The following is an 18,935-nucleotide window of genomic DNA, read 5'->3' as shown; positions in this document are numbered from 1 at the left end:
TGTATTTCTTTCCACTTTATTAATTCTCTTCAGAAGGAATAAGCCAGGACTGAGAAACAGAGCCACCCTTCCCCCAGCCCCCTCCAGAAGGCCCCAGAGCAGCACAATACAGGAGTTTGTACAAAGAAGTCCCAGACGACAAGGGCTACAGAGGTACATTCTCATCCAATGAGGCAGCCAGCCATTCATTCTGTAAACATTTATTAAGTACTCACTAGATACTGACCGGGAGGTAGAGTTTAGAAATCCCTGCCCTCCTGGAGCTTACAGCTCAATGAAAATGAGGAAATAAGAGGCAAAAACATAACTGGTACAATATATTACCCAACAAGTGCATTAGAATCTTCCATGAGGTCTGAAGGAGAAATCAGGAAAGGCTCTCCTGAAAAGGCAGTATGAAGGAAAGGCAAGAAAAGATACAGAGGTAAGAAATAGAAGGAGATGTTTGAAGATCCCCTTAGACATCATAAAGTACAATCCACTGTGGCCACCCTCCCTACCACCAAAACGCCCTTAGATTCTGCTCATCCTAGAATTAGCTGACCTAATGTGATTGATAAAGGGATTGAGATCTGGAGAGATGACTTTGGGAAGAGAGGTAGAGGGACAGGAGAATTCATTTTGACTGGATAATAGCCTACACATTGGAGAGGAATACAAGATAAGGCTAAAGAGATCTGATGAAAGCAGACTGTTTCTAAAGGAGGCTGTGAGATGGTGGCTTAGTGGATAAAGCCCCAGGCCTAAAGTCAGGAATGTGAGTTCAAGTTCTAAGTCAGACACTTAATAGACATGACTAGACACAGACTAGACACTTAACCTTGCCTGTCTTAGTTTCCTCACCTGTAAACTGAGCTGGAGAAGGAAATGGCAAACTGCTCCAGTATCTTTGCCAAAAGAACCCCAAAAGGAGTCATGAAGAATAGAGAGAATCATTTAACCCTTGGAGCCTCAGTTTCCTTATCTGTAAAATGTTCTGGAGAAGGAAATGGCAAACTGCTCCAGTATCTCTGCCAAGAAAACCCCAGTGAGAATCAAGAAGAGTAGAGAGAATTAGTAACAGTAGTCTCAAAGGACAAACAGAACAATAAGAAATGCTTTAGAAAGTCATGTCTTCCTGGCAAGAACAGGAAAGAGCTTGGCAAGTTCTGTTTGGTACTGGCTTCAGTTCCATTCCACTATGTGATCTCAGGCTCTCTGTGGGAGGACTGTTTGCCACATAGTAGGTACTTAACCAATACTTTAATTAGCCCTGCTAAGAAGGTAAATGAAAGTACAAATGAAATTAACTCTTGGGCAGTGGTTAAAGCAATCAAATTCAATTCAAGAATTAATTAAGCACTTACTGTGTGTAAGACTCTGTACTAAAGGATTTAGATTAAAAACAAACAAAAAGAAAAATGGTACCTATCTTTAAGGACATTACATTCTACTAGAGAATTATACCATTTACACAAATATATGTAATCTGAGGAAAGAGCAAACTAATTAGAGAAAAGGTCTCATTAGGAAAATGTGCCTGAGATGAAGCTTAAAAGAAGGGAAGGGGACAGCTAGATGGCCTAATGGGTAGAGCACCAGCCTTAGAGTCAGGAGGACCTTTCAGGCAGGGAGCCGACAACCTTGCAAAGGCAAGAAGGCAGAGCTGGAATGCTGGGTTTAGAAGATACAAGTATCAGTTTGGCTGCATTACTTAACCAATACTTGAATTAGCCCTGCTAAGAAGGTAAATGAAAGTACAAATGAAATTTGTGGAAAATCTAGGGTCATCCTTGTAGTCACCATTTATTGCCTTCCCTAATGGGAGAGGAAAGGCCAAAGGAGAATTGGAAGAATTAAGAGTTCATTGTGTCAATTGATCAAGGATGGGGACAGAAGCAGCTACACCCAAAGAAAGAACACTGGGAAATGAATATAAACTGCTTGCATTTTTGTTTTTTTTCCCGGGTTATTTATACCTTCTGAATCCAATTCTCCCTGGGCAACAAAAAAACCGTTCGGTTCTGCACACATATATTGTATCTAGAATATACTGTAACCTATTTAATATGTATAGGACTGCTTGCCATCTGGGGGAGAGGGTGGAGGGAGGGAAGGAGGGGAAAAATCGGAACAGAAGTAAGTGCAAGGGATAACGTTGTAAAAAATTACCCTGGCATGGGTTCTGTCAATAAAAAGTTATTTTAAAAATAAAAAAGAGTTCATTGTGGATAATTCACAATGGAAATCAGCCAAATGAGGGTAATCAGAAAGCAGATTATTACTGTAATTTGTTATTATTTGTTGTTGTTTTGTTATTGTTAACATACAAATCCTTCTCTTCAGATCAATGTGTTCTCAGCTGTAGCTTATGGAAAAATATTATCCCAGTGGCAATTGATAGCCCTCTCTCTTTTGATCACATGGCTCACTCTGACAGAGGTTAAGCATCAAAATCCACCTCCCTCATTTTAGAGATGAGAAAACTGAGTCCAGGGAGGAGGGGAAAAATCGGAACAGAAGTGAGTGCAAGGGATAATGTTGTAAAAAATTACCCTGGCATGGGTTCTGTCAATAAAAAGTTATTTAAAAAAAAAAAAAGAGAGAGAAAACTGAGTCCATGAGATGAAAAGTGATTTATTTAAGTTCACAAAGATAGGGGCCTATGGAAACATGATTCTTGACTACTGGTTCAGGATTTGTTTCTATCTCTAGGACTGGAGAAATGGTTATGGGAGATTGTGGGAGAAAAAAGTTAGAAATGCCAGTCTTCTGGGGAACAATAATGAAATTTTAACTAGAAAATTGCTATAAAAGAAGGATGTGAATTGCCTGCTAATTATACGCATAGATGGACATGGCTCTCTGAAGCATTTCTTACTGCTCTGTTTGTCCCTTGGGATCACTATGCCTAATTCTCTCTGCTCTTGAAAAGAGGAGGAGAGCTGGAGAAGGGAGGAGGCTGGGATCTCAGCCCTCTTCTAAAAATATCTCACAATCTTACTAGAGCGGGAACAAAACCTTCTCCCCCTTTTTCTTCTGTTTGAAAGTCTCCCAGGGTCTTTGCTTTAATAGGCTGATGGGCTGAGAAAAGCAGCTCCCGCCCAGCCCTGAATAACTCTTTCTTCTGAAAGGCCCCATTCATTGATGCTGCTATTTGGCATGGGAATCCGGGGAAGGGGAGAAGGGTGTGAGAAGGGGAATGAAGGATCAGAGAATAGCTTTGGACTGAGGGCCTCCAATGCAGACTCTAATGGCATTCAGGTGGTAGTGTGGCAACAGATTTGGACACCCAGATGGGAAGACTAGGGGAAGTGAGATGGGGCCTAGTGCCAATGCAAAGACCAAAACAAACATGAAAGGAATTGGGGCATTCAGCTTAAAGAAAGGATCTTTGATGAGCAGGGAGGTAGAAGCTGAATAAGATGAAGGGGAAAGAGGGGGTAATGTGAGTGCTGCAAACTGACTATACAGAGGACATAGCCCTGGATGATATGGATTAGAATAATGGCTCTCTCCTTTACAATGTGATTTTTGGGTAAATCAGTTCAAGTCAGATTTCTCATCTGTAAAATGGAGGGACTAGCCTAAATGATCCTGGAGGCTCCTTCCAGCTCTCTGTGATACTGTGATACAATGACCCCATGAAGAGTATCACAAACGTATATCAGATTCAGATGGAGATAGGAGATCCCCTGAATGTTCATGTCTGATCATGAGAAAGGAAAGCTTAGGTTGTAAGTCAAGTATCAAGATCCATTTCTTGGTGAGTTCACAAGACACTGCAGAGAATGACCTGGAGAAACCAAAGTGGGCTTCAGCTATAGGAGACACTCTGAAATGGCTAAGGTTCATTCCTCTCTAATATCAGGAAGAGAAACCAGATTTACTTTGAGAGCTCTATTAGCTTTTTGGTGTTCTAGTAAGAGAGCAGGTCACCCCCACTTAATCTTTTTTGTTTGTTTGTTTTTAGTTTAATCTGCTTAAAGTGAATTGAACTGTGAAATATAGTGAATTATATCATGAAGGATAAAATGAACCAAAAAATCTTAGCGCGAAGGGAAACCGTCAAATTTTAAAACAGCACTAAGACTTTTGGAACATCCTATGTTGAATTGAATATTTAATATATCTAGTTATTTTGTTTTCCAAAAAGTTAGGTTCAGATAATGGGTTTTAGCACAGACTAGTGATCATCCTATTTCATAGCATCCTAGAATTTAGAGCTGCAAAGAAACGTTAGGAATCATTATATCAGTTTCCTACTTAGTACAGAAGTATCTATAAGCAAAGGGCTGCTAACTTGGGATCTGTGGATAGATTTCAGAAAATGACATGTTAGTTTCAACACAATTGCCTCATTTGCAGCCTGTGAATGACATGACTGAGGATCTGTTCATAGGCTTTGTCAGATTCTGCCATAATGTTAAAAAAAAAAAAAAAAGTGTCATAAATCCCTGACTTATAGGCTCCCTGACAGATGGGCTTCCACCCACTGCTGACCTTCAGGCTAGGGTGATGATCACTGCCTCCAAAGCACCAGGCCTCCATCCAAATCCCAGCTCTGCTCATTACTATCTGTATAACCTTGGCAGTTCCCTCCATTTCTCAAAGCTTCTGGAGGTCATTCCCACAGTTTTCTCATCTTAGCTTTATGTAAAAGGTGTTCATTGGTGCATTTCTAGGAATACCCAACTCCCTCAAAGGCTCATTTCAGAGGTCACTCTTTCTAATCTTTCCTAATTATTAGCATGGTCTGGCCCCACTCTACCCCCCAATCACTTAAACATTTACTTTTATGTCCTTATCTGTGTATGTATTGTATTACTCCTATAAAATGTAAACTTCTTGAGTCCTAGGACTATTTTTCCTTTTACCTGCATCTCCAATACCTAGCATAATACCTTGCACACTTTAGATGTTTATTAAATGCTTTTTGAATAAACGAATAATTTCTCTGGCCTTCCACCCTCCTTGGAGATCCTCCTTGCCCATAAGTCCAAAACCTTACTCTGACACTCAATAAATAATAGCTCATAGGGGCAGCTAGGTGGCACACTGGAAGTCACCAGCCCTGAAGTCAAGAGGACCTGAGTTCAAATTTGACCTCAGACACTTAACACTTTCTAGTTGTGAGACCCTGGGCAAGTCACTTAACCCCAACTGCCTCAGCAAATAATAATAATAATAATAATAGCTCATAGATATATGTGTGTGCACTTATGTATACACATATGAATATATATTCATATAAATGTCTGGGTTCATACAGTATATGTATAATGGTAATATATGTATACATGATTTATACTTACATGTATATATACCCACTGATCTGTACCTATATATGTACATGTATCGTATTTGCATAATATATGCACAACTATATACATATACCCATTATAAGTATATCTGCACATATATGACCTATTTGTATGTCTATACATGTTTATATATGTACACAACCCACTTGTGTATATAAACATGCACCTATATATATGCATACATGTGTGTATACCCACTCTGATGTCCATACATAAATCTATGCAAATCTATGCATACATGCACACACATAGATATCCATTTAAGACTTAGAAAGTACTTTCCTCACAATAACCCCATAAGATAATTAGTCCACATAGTCGTTTTAGCTCTGTTTTACAGAAGAAGAAACAGAGAATCCAACAAATAAATGCATTGGTCAAGGCAACATAGCTAATCATTTTGGCCTTGAATCCAGTACTATACAGTTTTATACTATACAATTTTGTCTCTCTTGATACTGGAGAACCAGTTTATGATTGTAATCTCTGCTAGTTTTCTCAGAGATATAGAACATAGGCATTAGTGTATACATGGAAGAACCATTTAAAAATTCACAATTCTCCTGTTTATACTGTTCCATACAGCTAAATGTTAGCTGTTCAGTTGGTCTTTTATTAAGTGCCTACTATGTGCCAGACACTGATTCAAAGGAAAACAAAAACAATCAAAAAGAAAAAGAAAATAGTTTCTATTTTCAAGGAGCTCACAGTTGAATGGGGGAAAACAACATGCTAACAACTGTGTACGAGCAGGATAAGATGGAAATCTTCAACAAAGAAGGCAATAGAATGAAGAGAGATTAGAACAGGCTCCCTCTAAAAAGTAGGGTTTCATTTAGAACTTGAAAGAAACTAGGAAGGACAAGGAAGCAATACTGGAGTTCCATTTCCTTTTCTAGATCTTTTTACAGATAAAGAAACTTAGTTAAGTGACTTGCCCAAGATCACAGAGCTAGAAGGTGTCTGAGGTAAGATTTGAACTCAGGAAGACGAATCTTTCTGACTCCAGCCCAGCACTCTTACCTATAGAGGCACCTAGCTATATTATTTATATATGTAAATTTTGAGTAAAAGTTATTTTTTGCTCATTCCAGAAAGATTCATTGTTTAAAACATAAAAAACACAAATTTTATCTGATAAGTCCATTGTGGCCATAAATTAGAATCAATTACATCATTTAAGAACAAAAAGGAACCTTAGAAATCATTTAGTCTAAAACATTCCCTGCCTTTTTTTTTTTTCTCTTAAACCCATATTCAGAGTAATTTGCTTAAAGTCAGATAATCAAGATCATATAGTGAATTACTGGAAGAACTGACATTAAAACTCAGATTACCTCATTCCTTGTGTCAGCACCCAATACATAATAGGTACTTGATAAATATTTGTTGAATTTAATTAAGTTTCTATTATACTATGCTGGCTGGACTAGATTTTTTTTTTTTTTTGAGGCTGTTGTTTAGTGACTTACCTAGGATCACAGAACTAGAAAGTGTCTGAAGATGGATTTGAACTCAAGTGCTCTTGACTTCTCATCCTGTGCTCTATCCACTTCATCATCTCGCTGCCCCTGCATTAGAATTTAAACATGGAAAAAGAAGATGATTGGCTCATCCTAGTAAAAATAACCCCTTATGGGTATATTGTACTTTGTAATTTAGAGAGAGCTTTCTTTCACATTTATAACCTCATTGGATGCTTCCAATAGCCTTGAGAAACAGGCAGGGCAAATTTTAGCTCCATTTTGTAGATTAGGAAATTGAAGTTCAGAGAGAGAGAATTACTTGTCCAAGTGATACACCATGCTGCCTTCAGAATCATTATAGGTTTTACTATAATTCATGAAGTCATTATAATGGCAAAATGAGAGAATATATGTGAAAGCAAAAATGCCTCGGACTGACAGAGCTGAAAAGGATTAAGGGATGATCCAAGATAAGAAATCTATGGCTTCAGTTGCACTGTCAGTTAATAAGCATTATGCTAAGGCCTGTGCCCAAGGAGAAACAAAATTATCTAGGAGCTTGTCCTGTTTATTCCATCTGAGTTTCATCACCCTGGGGCAAAGCACTAATAGTCCAGCCCTAGTTGCAGCTCCGACTCTAGGTTTTCAAAGGCTCACATTCTATAGTACTTTCTTTTCTCATCATGTGGGGTAGCTAGGACAACTATTATTATCCCCATTTTACAGGGGAGGCTCCAAGAGTGACCTGCCCAGAATTTCACAGCTAGTGAGCGACAGAGCCCAGCTTCAGACTCAGGTTTTCTGTCTCCAGTATTCTTTTACTACACCATGCTGACAGGGCACAAATTCTAGTGTACTCTACCCAACTGGAAAGGTGTCAAGTTTGTTCTAGCCACAGATGGTGAATCTATTGTTTGAGGACCAGCCTCAATACAGAAAGGATCATCACCAGAGGTTTGGTTATTGGATGATGACATTTTTGGACCTTAGCAACTCACAAAGCAGTCTACTAAAGAAAGGGCTGTGATCTGCAAACACAGAGGGAATGCCTCTACAGAATTCATAAACTCTCACAACCCTGGTGCCTTCCTCCTTCCATCTCAGTTTCGCTTTTCCTTTCCTTTTCTCACACTCCTTGCCTTTTCCCTTTACATTTCACTGGTGATTGGGGAAAATATTTCCATCATTTTCCCAATAACATCTCATTCAACATAGAGCTATTCCTTGTTACATAGATTGGTACATTAATAACTATGTATAACCAGCTTATTCTATACCTGGAGCTTACCATTTCCTTAGATTTTTTTTAATATGTTAAAAATGTATGTTTAATCCAACACAGACATACATATTTATACAATTATCTTGCTGCACAAGAAAAATCAGATCAAAAAGGAAAAAAAATGAGAGAAAACAAAACGCAAGCAAACAACAACAGACAGAGTGAGAATGCTATGTTGTGATCCAACTCAATTCCCACAGTCCTCTCTCTGAGTGTAGATGGCTCCTTCCTTCACAAGATCATCGGAACTAGCTTGAATCATCTCATTATTGAAAAGGGCCACGTCCATCAGAATTGATCATCTTATAATCTTGTTGTTGCCGTGTATGATGATCTCCTAGTATTTCCTTATTGAGAGAAGAGTGGTATGATTATCAATATCTCTGGAGTCAAATGCTTACTGCAGGAGTCTGATCTTGAGTTTTGATTTTTTGAATTTATGTGGTCATTTTGCATAACATCTTACTCTGTTTATTTTGTCCTGTCAGTTCATAAGAATCTTCCTAAGTATCTTTAAATATTTCATATTCACAATTTCTTATACAATAATTATATATTATATTTTATACCCAGCAGTGTGCTGATAAATGTTCACTCAGCTCTTGGAGGGTTGGAGGAGAGAAATATATACACCACACGCTTCTAAATTTAATCTGAGAAAATTAATATTCTGTCATCACTTTCTTAAGTCTAGACAATTGACAAAACAACCCCTAATCAATGCAGCCCTAATTTGTAGCATTTGCCAGAGGCATAAATGTGCACACTGAAAACTTAAGTCAGCTCTCTAGAGCCAGCCCCTGCACATGCCACAATTTGTTTTGCTATTCTCCAACGGATTATCACAAGCTTTGTTTCCAATTCTTGGTTATTATAAATATGATTATTTTATTCGTATATATATTTTATAATGTTCATCGTGTATATTTTATATTTTATGTATATAATGTATATTTTTCCCTTCTATGCAGATTCTCTTCCAAAGCCTCTGCACCCCTCACATCCTTCCCCCCATCTCCTCACCTTTGGTCTCTCCCTTACAGAAGTGTATTAGCAGAGGAGAGCTGCAGGTATCCCTGTCCTACCAGCCGGTGGCACAGAGAATGACAGTGGTGGTCCTTAAAGCAAGACACTTGCCAAAGATGGATATCACCGGTCTCTCAGGTAGCAGCTATTTACTCCAATCGGCCAGTGGGTTGGGGCTCCCAGACACTTCCCACGTTTTGGGAGGGGGGCAAATGGCCAAGGCCCTCAGAGCGCTGTGCTTGCCCAGTACGGGGGCTCGCACCCAGAAGGTACCTGGCTACCAGAAGCCTGTATCCTTTCCCGCTCTCTCCGAGGGGAATTTCTTTAGCCGTGCTTTGGTGAGGTTATCTTACCCTGCCCTCAGTCCGTTCCCTGAGTCCTTTCAGTGGGATTTTCCATTTTAAATGTTCCCTCTATCCTTCGCCCAATACCCATTTAGTGAATAACGCCTGTGTTTAGTGAATAAATGCCCATTTTCTTCAAAACACACTTGGAGGGCAGCTAGGGGGCGCAGGGCATAGAGCGCCAGCCCTGCAGTCAGGAGGACCTGAGCTCAAACCTGGTCTCAGACACTTCGCGTCCTGGCCGTGTGCCCTGAGCGAGTCACTTAACCCTCGTTGCCTGGGGGGAGGGGGACCCACCACCCTTGGAAGCTTTTTCCTTTTTTCTTGGTATAGTTTGCTTCTCTATTACCTTTGGCCCGGATCCGCCCCGGCCATCCGCTGAATCTCTGTAATTGGCCCTTAGACTGTCCCGTGGGTCCGCTGCAATGCCCTCCGCCGTATGGGGGGCGCCGGGGTGGGTCCCCGCCGGCGAGAGAGAACTTTGTCATGGGTCCGTCTCTCCCTTTCTGTCTCCCCGTGCCGCCCGGGCCGCAGATCCCTACGTCAAGATGAACCTCTATTACGGCAGGAAGCGCATCGCCAAGAAGAAAACCCACGTGAAGAAGTGCACTTTGAACCCGGTCTTCAACGAGTCCTTCATCTACGACATCCCCACCGACCTGCTGCTCGACATCAGTATTGAGTTCCTCGTCATCGACTTCGACCGCACCACCAAGAACGAGGTGGTGGGAAGGCTGATCCTGGGGGCCCACAGCGTCACGGCGGCCGGCGCGGAGCACTGGCGAGAGGTCTGCGAGAGCCCCCGCAAGCCGGTGGCCAAGTGGCACAGTCTGAGCGAGTACTAATCCCGAGCCCTCGCCCCCCGACCCCGGGGAGGGGGGGGGCATCGGAGGGAGGGGCGGTGATGGAGAGAGGCGGACTCAAACCTCATTTTAGTCATAGGAAAAACTTTCGTACAAAACACAACCCACGAAGGACAGACACCTTACTCGACCCCAGCAACAGATTGATTCTTTGGCTCCTAGCAATGAGGTTTTTTTTTTTTTCCTTTTTACAAGGTACTAGAAATTCAAAAAAATAAAAAATAAAAATAAAAAAAAGGAAAAAGGGGGGAAAATGAGGAAAAAAGCGGGAAAGACCCCATACAAGTCTATATATAACAATGTAACCACATAATTGCATGTCTAATACAAACTGAATCGATTAGTGTAACTTCCAATATCCAGTTACAGATTTTTAATCCATGAAAAAGTCGTGTTCTGTGCTGAATTGTGTTTGCTGAGGTTCACCTGAAACTAGCCTCTCTTTACCAGGCTTCTCTGAAGGGTGTTGTGGTTTGTTTGGTTGGTTTTTTAATTCCAAATTTTGCCGTTGAACACCTCATCTCCTCATCCACCATCTTGGTCTCGGTCTCCTTTCCAGCCTCTCCCCAGGAAATGGGAGAGATCCCGGGCTGCTGCCTAACCAAGGAATAAGCCAAAAGCTATACAGTCTGCCCTCACCGAGAAACGAAGGCAGGGCTGGGCAGGAGAAAGGATTCTGTTTGTTTTTGTTCTGTTTACCAATAGGAAGAAAAATCTAGCTAAATGAGCTGTGGGGATGGCTGACAGATGCTGTCCCTTAAATGGGCCTCATCTGCTGGAACCTGGGGTTGTGACTCAGCCAGACTTCCCCTTAAGGAACATGGAGGTGTCAGTTCAGAGGATCTCTTAGGGCAAAAGGGGAGAGGGAAGGGAAGGGAAATCCAAAGGGCCAGGACCCAAAGAGAATGCCATAGTCTTGAGATTTATGTAATGGTCCCCAAATATTCAGCCTCTTTCCAGCTGAGAAGGGTGAGGGAAGGGAGGACAGAAGGACATTTGCCTGCCCATTTTGCTGCTATATACAGAAGTCATCCAGACTAAAATCTGCATGGTTTAAGGGTTAGATGGGCTGGTCTATGGTTTTTCTAAACATTGTCCAAGGAATTTTTCTGGAATGGCCTAAAGCCTTATTTGGAGGTTAACTTTTGTTCCCTAAAGGAAGATATTCTTAGAAATGACTCTTCCTTGAAGTTTCAATGATTGCCCTTAGGAAGAAAATGATGGTGATGAGGATGTAAAGAGTAATAATAAAAGCTCAAATCCCTAACTTTCTAAGTCAAAAAGTGCCACCCTCAGCAAAAAGTATGTTGCCATCATCCTTGGATTTCTTTAACACCTTTTCTGCCGTCCCCAAACCCCAAAGTTACAAAGTACATGTATGACCTCACTGAGTTTCAAAACTTTCAGGGGAGTTGGGGGTGATTTAGAGATTTTAATCAGTTTCTTCTACACGGTAAAATAGGGCGTCTTGAGAAATTTGGCCACTTGTCCAGAGTCCTGATCAGTGGTTGAACTGGGAAGATAATTCAGGTCTCCTATCTTCCAGCCCAATGATCTTTTCCTTAGTTTTCTGAGGATTTAGACAACTGCCTCTGGGGGATAGCCTGAATATTAGTGGAATCCAAATTGCCACATAGGGCATCCCTCAGCCTACAAAAGGAATCAGCCACGTGACAGCTTGAGCCAGGATCCTGATGATCTTCTTTCATTATACCAGTGAGGTACCACTATACTTAAAAAGGTTTTCCCGATTTGCTTCCAAGGAGGGCTACAGAAGTCAGGTGGCTTATCAAAGGATGTACATCTTGCCTTGAACCTTCCAGGTTCTTCTGCAGACAATTAAAAAAAAAATCCTCCCACCTCATGCTTCCCAAAAATAAAGAATCCCTTGTAGGTTTTTTTTAATCACATCTCTTAAAAATTGGAAGATTTGAATAGGTAAAAATAAATAAATAAATAACAAGAGTCCTCCCTTTCCATCCCTCACCCCAATTCTTTTCCTTTTTCCTCCAGCATTCTGGCTCACATTTCCTCCCACCTTTAAGTTGTGTTCAGAAAACTAGTCTCTGTCCTGTGCCCCAAGGATTGTAAATACTGTATCATACGTAGAAAAAAATAATTTTTTTTTTGGTTTTCTAAAAGCTCACTTTGAGATAGTTTAATGTAAATCCAACAGGCGCGTTTTGAAGCCCGTCTAGGAAGAAATGGAAATGGTTCCTCTTCATCGCCTTAATGCCTAAAGATCAGAAATCCCTGAGCATCCCCACTTCTGTTTCCTTCCCAGAAACAATGCAAAGCAACTGGTGGAGATAGCTGGGCTTTGGCCCTGCTGTGTGTGTGCCTCTATAGCTCCTCCTGACATAAGTTTGGGAAAACTGCCTCTCCCCTTTCCCCACTCCCATTCACCCCTCACTCTCCCACCTTCCCTGGTAGCTTTATTCTTCCCATCCTTTGGATCTCCCGAGTAGTGAACGGGTGGGGAGGGGATAGGGGAACTGTCAACAGTAACTTGGGGGGGTGGGGGGAGGAGGGCTGACCTCCATGACTGACTTTCTCAGAGAAAGATAATGTTGGGGACAGGGATAGCTTACCAGGTTCTCCCTACCTACCTCAGGCCTGATCCATTGGTGACCTTGACTTTGTTGACCCAAAGTTTCATTAGTTGGCTGTGGTCCTCTGGCCTTCTCCTTCCAAGGATCACTGTCAGGGCAGAGCCAGAGGACCAAATCCTCCTAGGAATCATTTGGTAGGCAAGAGAGTCACAGTCTCACTTTTTCTTTTTCTTTTTTCTTCTTTGCACAAGACTCTATCTCTATTTGTCTCTTTCTCTGTTTTTCTCTCTCACTTTTTCTCTTTCTGTCTTTCTCTTTTCTCTGTTTCTGTTTTTCTCTCTTTTTCTCTCTCATTTTCTGTCTTTCTCTTTGTCTCTCATTCTCTCTCATCTCTCTCTGTTTTTCTCTCTCTCTTTCTCTCTGTCCTTCTCTTTTCTCTGTCTCTGTTTTTCTCTGTTTTTTTCTCTCTCATTTTCTTTCTCTTTTTGTCTCTCTCTCTCTCTCTCTCTCTCTCTCTCTCTGTCTCTTTCTCTCTCTCTCTCTAAGGGTCAGGAATAGGTTTGGGAAATTGAGATTTGTTTTTGGAGGGCTGCCCTGCCTCTGGGCATTTCCCTTATAGGAAGAATAGAGCTTTTATCAGCATCAAAAGCCCCCTTCTAGAGTGGTTCCTTTTTTTTCTAGCTCTTTCTGATAGGAACCACCAAGAAAAATATCCCTGTTGAATTGGAATAGAGCTTGCTCCCAATCCAAAATCCAGACACAATTGGTTATCCGGACAGAGACAGCTTGTTCAGGGGAGGGACTGAGGAGGGCAGGTCGCATGTCCAGAAAGGCTCTCACCATCACCAAGGTAGGAACACTGCCCTCACCACAATCCCTCTCCAACGTGATCTTTCTTTACCTTGTGTCTTCTCTTGTAAAAATGAAACTCAGAAATGTCTAAAACAATTAAATAAAAGTGTGTCAAAAATTTTAAATAGAAAAAAACAACAAAAAAAACAGAAAAACATCTAACATGAACTGTGTGACATTGCATAACGCTGTGATGCTAACCTTACACTATGTAACGCTATCTTGTTTGTTGGATTTGTTAATGCACAGTGCGCGTGCAGAATAAAGACTGATTCACATTCAGTATGACTTGTCTCTCTGAAACCAGGGAATTGAAACAAAGGCAGCCTTTCTAAATTCTACCCCACAGCCTGATAAGGTTTCTGTGAAGGGGAAGGAAGATACCCGAATACAGTGCTGTGGGCACTCGCTAGATTTTCAGCCCTAGGGCAAAACCCTTATGGCCCATTCCAAGTGATGGTTCTGTTCTTTTCTCTCAATTCTAAACTTGGACTAACATTTTGAGGAATGTGATGGACAAGGAGAACAGCAGTGGATAGAGCATCAGGCCTGAAGTCAGAAAGGCTCATCTTCTTGAGTTCAAATCAGACCTCAGATACTTACTAGCTGTGTGATTATGGGAAAATCATTTAATTCCTATTTACCTCAGTTTCCTCGTCTGTAAGAGAAACTGGAGAAGGAAATGGCAAAAACATGCCAGTCTTTTTTTTTTTTTTTTTGGTCAAGCATGGGGTCACAAAGAGTGGAAAAGAGAACTTGACAGTTCAAAAACCTTGAGTTAATTCCTAGCTCTCCTTTTTACCACCTCTTGGGGAATACAATATATAAACAAATGAACAAATGTAAAATGATTTAAGGAGAGAGAAAACATTAAGGACTAGAAAAATCTAGAAAGGCTCTTGTAGAGTTGAGTTTCAGAGAAAGCTGAGGGATTCTAAGTAACATGGAAGTCCTACTAGATCCTCTATGCTCCTTCAGGGATCAGGATGAGTATACCTAGTTCCAGATAATCTGTCAGGGTGGAGGATGAATTTGAGAAGTCTGTGATTGAAGACAAGTGATTGGTGAGAAGGCTAATGAAAATGGTCCAGGCAAGAGATGATGAGAGTGTTGGAATAGGAAGGTGGGCCCTTGGGAATGGAAAGGAAAGGAGAAGGTAAACAGAAGAGATATTGCAGTCCTATCATCGATCAATAGGTGGTTGTTCACTCGGGCCCTGACTTTTCATGACCACATTCAGGTAGTTTTTATTCTGGAGTAGGTTGCCCTTTTTTTCTCCAGATCATTCTACAGATGAGAAACTGAGGCAAATAGGGCTAACTGACGCGCCCAGAGTCACACAGCTACTAAGTGGATAAGTCTGCATTTGAATTCAGGTCTTCCTGACCGCAAGCTCAGAGCTCCATCTACTAGAAGCCACCTAGCTTCTCCTCAATCAGTAGCAGTTGAACATATTGGATATGGGATTGGAGAGGGAGGTCTATACGTACTTCTACTTTCTTTTTTAAATTTTCTTGCTGAGGCAATTGGGGTTAAGTGACTTGCCCAGGGTCACACAGCCAGGACGTGTTACATGTCTGAGGTCAGATTTGAACTCAGGTCCTCCTGACTTCAGGGCTGAGGCTCTATCCATTGCTCTACCTGGCTGCCCCCGTACTTCTACTTTTTAAAGAATTTTAGAAGCAGTAGGGATTTCTGGCAGGATTCCGTCAGCTACTGACTTTCTGAGAGAAGTGACCGACTCTTGGTTCTGTATATCCTCCTGGACCAAATGCTACTATTCAAACAACATCCAAACTCCTTCAAACTTGGCCTCTCTCTTTGCTCTTAAGGACTTAGGAGACCATGATCGGTACAGAAATGGGTGCACTGAAAATGAGAGATATAAATTAATTTAGCTATGACAGGCTTTCATTTAAGGGTTTGGGAGCTGATAGGCAATTTACTTTAAATGTCCTTGATCATCTCTGTCTTAATTACTATGACAGATTCTAATTAATCTCTCTGCTTCTAGCTTCCTCCAGTTCATTTTCCATGCAACTACAAAATTTATATTTCTAAAACACAGATCTGTGACTCTCTCCTATTCAAAAGTCTTCAGTAGCTTCCTATTGCCATAAAGATAAAACTCCAAAAATCCTTAGCCTGAAATTTAAAACATGTCACAATTAGGCTCCGTATTTATGTTTCTAATCTAAACTAGCCTGCTAACTGTCCCTAGCACAAGACACTCATTTCCTGCTTCTGTCTATGCTCAGGCAGTCACCCTTCCCAGAAATGGAGCCCATCCTCATATCCTCCTAGAATCTCCAGTTTCCTTTCAAAGCAGAGGTCAGCTGCCATCCCTACTCATGGCTTATCCTGATTCTCCTTAAAGATTAATGCTCTGATCCCCTTGAAATTACTCTCTTTATAAACTTTTTATTTATCTACATATATTATTGTGCCTTCAAACCCATAGGATGTAAACTACATTAAGGGCAAAAATTTGTTCTGTGCTTGTCATGATGCCTTGCACATAGTAGGTGCTTTATAAAGATTTGTTAAATTGAATATTTATAGGAAACCAATTCCATCAAATAATAATAATGGGCATTTATATGTTCTAAAAGTTTGCACATGTTTTTGGAATCTTAACTGCCCTGGGAGATAAATTTTATACTGGTATTATCCCTATTTTGCTGATGAAGAAATTGTGGTTAGGGATGGAGGGGGGTCTTATGATTTGTCAAAGGTAACCCTGGGAGTTCCCTGACACCAGAGCCAATCTTTCCCCCCCTATGCTGGAATGACTAGGATTTCCCTAAAGGCTCCCTACAAGTGTGTGGGAAAGGAAGATAATTTAAATATGATTTGCATACACTAACACATACCAGGTGTTTCTCTTCAGACATTTACCTTCAAGTACAAATGAAATTTTTGCTGCCCTAAAGATATCTATTTGTTCATTTTCTTTCCTCTATCCCTCCTCTCCCCCCCAGCTCATCTGCTTAGTTCCCACCCAGCTCACCTGCAGCAGACAGGGAGTCCACACCCTCTGGAAAGAAGTGGGAGGGATGGCCGAACCTGGACTATCAGGGCTGGGACAGTGGGACAGCTTAATGGAAACAGGCTACAATCCAGTTCTATCTCATTCAGTCCGACAAACACTTTGCTGAGAGAAGGCACTGTCTTGGGCTCAGTGCCGCGTCTAGGCTGGATGACCAGTGAAAGGGGTTCTATGTGGAACACAAGGGGGGCTTGGGTCAGCCTGGCTTTAGTTTCAATACAAACGTGGGGCTCCCCTGCATACAGGCACCTAGTACAATTGAGACCATCCTTCAGAACAAAACAAAACCCATAACCACCGACATTCCCAAAGGTTCTCCTTGGGTGACTCTGCTTTGGCTGTAGGCAGCAGGGGAAGGGCAGGAAATAAGCCTGGTCTCCACCCCTGTAGCTTTTGTTCACTAAGCTGGGTGACTTAATGGCTCGGCCACATGAACTGCTGAGAAAAGACAAAATCGGATTCAAATCCCTCATCTAGGATCATTAAATAAAGCTATGGATTTGTGCTATCCAGAGCTCAGCCGCTCCAAGCATTGGATCTCCAGGTCACTGTAAGTCTAACTCTTGATGAAAAGTTTCTTAATCCCACACGGTGATAATGGTGGCAATAATCATCACCAGTATGAGTATGTATGTGTATATAGACATGTACACACACACACACACACACACACACACACACACACACACTCATTTTTTGGAGGCATTTGGGCTTGTGATGTGCTAGTAAGAGACTGGATTTAAACACAAGGTCCTCCTGACTCCAGAGCCATGTTGTAAAAGGTATGAAGCACTTCCCAGATCATATCCAGTCCAGTCTTTTGGGCCTTACTTTATACTTGTACAAAAGGGGTGAATTGGACTGAGTGATCTTTATGGTCCCTTTCTAGAGCAGCTAGGTGATGCAGTAGATAGAATGCTGGTCCTGGACTCAGGAAGATTCATTTTCATGAGTTCAAATCCAGTCTCAAACACTTACTAGCTGTGGGACTCTGGGCAAGCCAATTAACCTTGTCTGCCTCAGTTTCTTCATCTGTAAAATGAGTTGGAGAAAAAAATGGCATAATGAATATAGAAATATGGTTAGAATTGCACATGTTTAATTGACATCACATTGCTTGCTCTCTGGGGCAGGGAGGGAGGAGAAGGGGAAAAATTTTTCAACACAAGGTTTTGCAAAGGTGAATGCTGAAAACTATCTTTGCATGTATTTGGAAAAATAAAAACCATTTTAATAAAAGAAAAAGAAGGAAATCATTTTAGTATCTCGGCCCACAAAACCCCAAATGGGGTCTAGAAGAATGGGACACAACTGAACAATGACAAGGTCTGTAGGATTTGGAATAAATTGGTTAACATCCCTGTACGTCAATTTCCTTACCGATAAAATGCGGAGGTTGGATTAGATGGCCTCCAAAATCCCTTTTAGCTCCATATCTATTGTTGCAGAGGAAAAATAATGGAATATGATTTGTTTTTAATCTTGGCGACATTGTCACCAAATTTACAAAGTAACAACATACACACATATCATCGAATGAACATATTTAAGTGCATTGGTTGTTTCACTCGTAATATAAAAAATAGAATATACTAGTTTAGATTAAAAAGATTTTCTCTTATAGAAAATCTGCAGCCTATTAGTAATTAGAAAAAGTTGTTTATTCACTTACTAGAGACTTATGTGAATATTAATACTGGTTTACAAAACCCTTCCCTCCCTGAAATTCTTAATGCAAAAAAGAGAGTTCTAGATTCAAAGTTGAGAAAACTGACCCAAATCCCAGTTTCCTAAGCTTACAGTCTTTCTTCTTGAATTCCTCATTTACAAAAATGAAAGTATTAGAGTGGATGACCTCTGCCATCCTCCCATTTCCCACTCCTCTGTCTGAATCTATGATCCGCATTTCTTTTTTTTTTTTTTAATTTTTATTTAATAATTACTTTATATTGACAGAATCCATGCCAGGGTAATTTTTTTTACAACATTATCCCTTGCACTCGTTTCCCCTCCCTCCCTCCACTCCCTCCCTTAGATGGCAAGCAGTCCTTTATATGTTGGATATGTTGCACTATATCCTAGATACAGTCTATGTTTGCAGAACCGAACAGTTCTCTTGTTGCACAGGGAGAATTGGATTCAGAAGGTATAAATAACCCGGGAAGAAAAACAAAAATGCAGATAGTTCATATTCGTTT

The 18,935-nt window shown here is 41.0% G+C and overlaps 1 protein-coding gene across 1 annotated transcript in view; it reads left to right on the top strand.

Annotated features, from left to right (window-relative positions):
- SYT11 (synaptotagmin 11) overlaps nt 1-13,970 on the top strand; it is a 33,173-nt gene extending 19,203 nt beyond the window's left edge. The window contains exons 3-4 of the mRNA XM_051993844.1: nt 9,095-9,218; nt 9,956-13,970. Coding sequence (XP_051849804.1) covers nt 9,095-9,218; nt 9,956-10,266 — 435 coding nt within the window. The 3' untranslated portion in view covers nt 10,267-13,970. The remainder of the gene's footprint in view (nt 1-9,094; nt 9,219-9,955) is intronic.
- The last annotated feature ends 4,965 nt before the right edge of the window (nt 13,971-18,935 follow it).

The sequence above is a fragment of the Antechinus flavipes genome, chromosome 4 (assembly GCF_016432865.1).
Source record: "Antechinus flavipes isolate AdamAnt ecotype Samford, QLD, Australia chromosome 4, AdamAnt_v2, whole genome shotgun sequence".
Lineage (NCBI taxonomy): Eukaryota > Metazoa > Chordata > Mammalia > Dasyuromorphia > Dasyuridae > Antechinus > Antechinus flavipes.
This window is presented reverse-complemented; position numbering and strand designations above follow the sequence as displayed.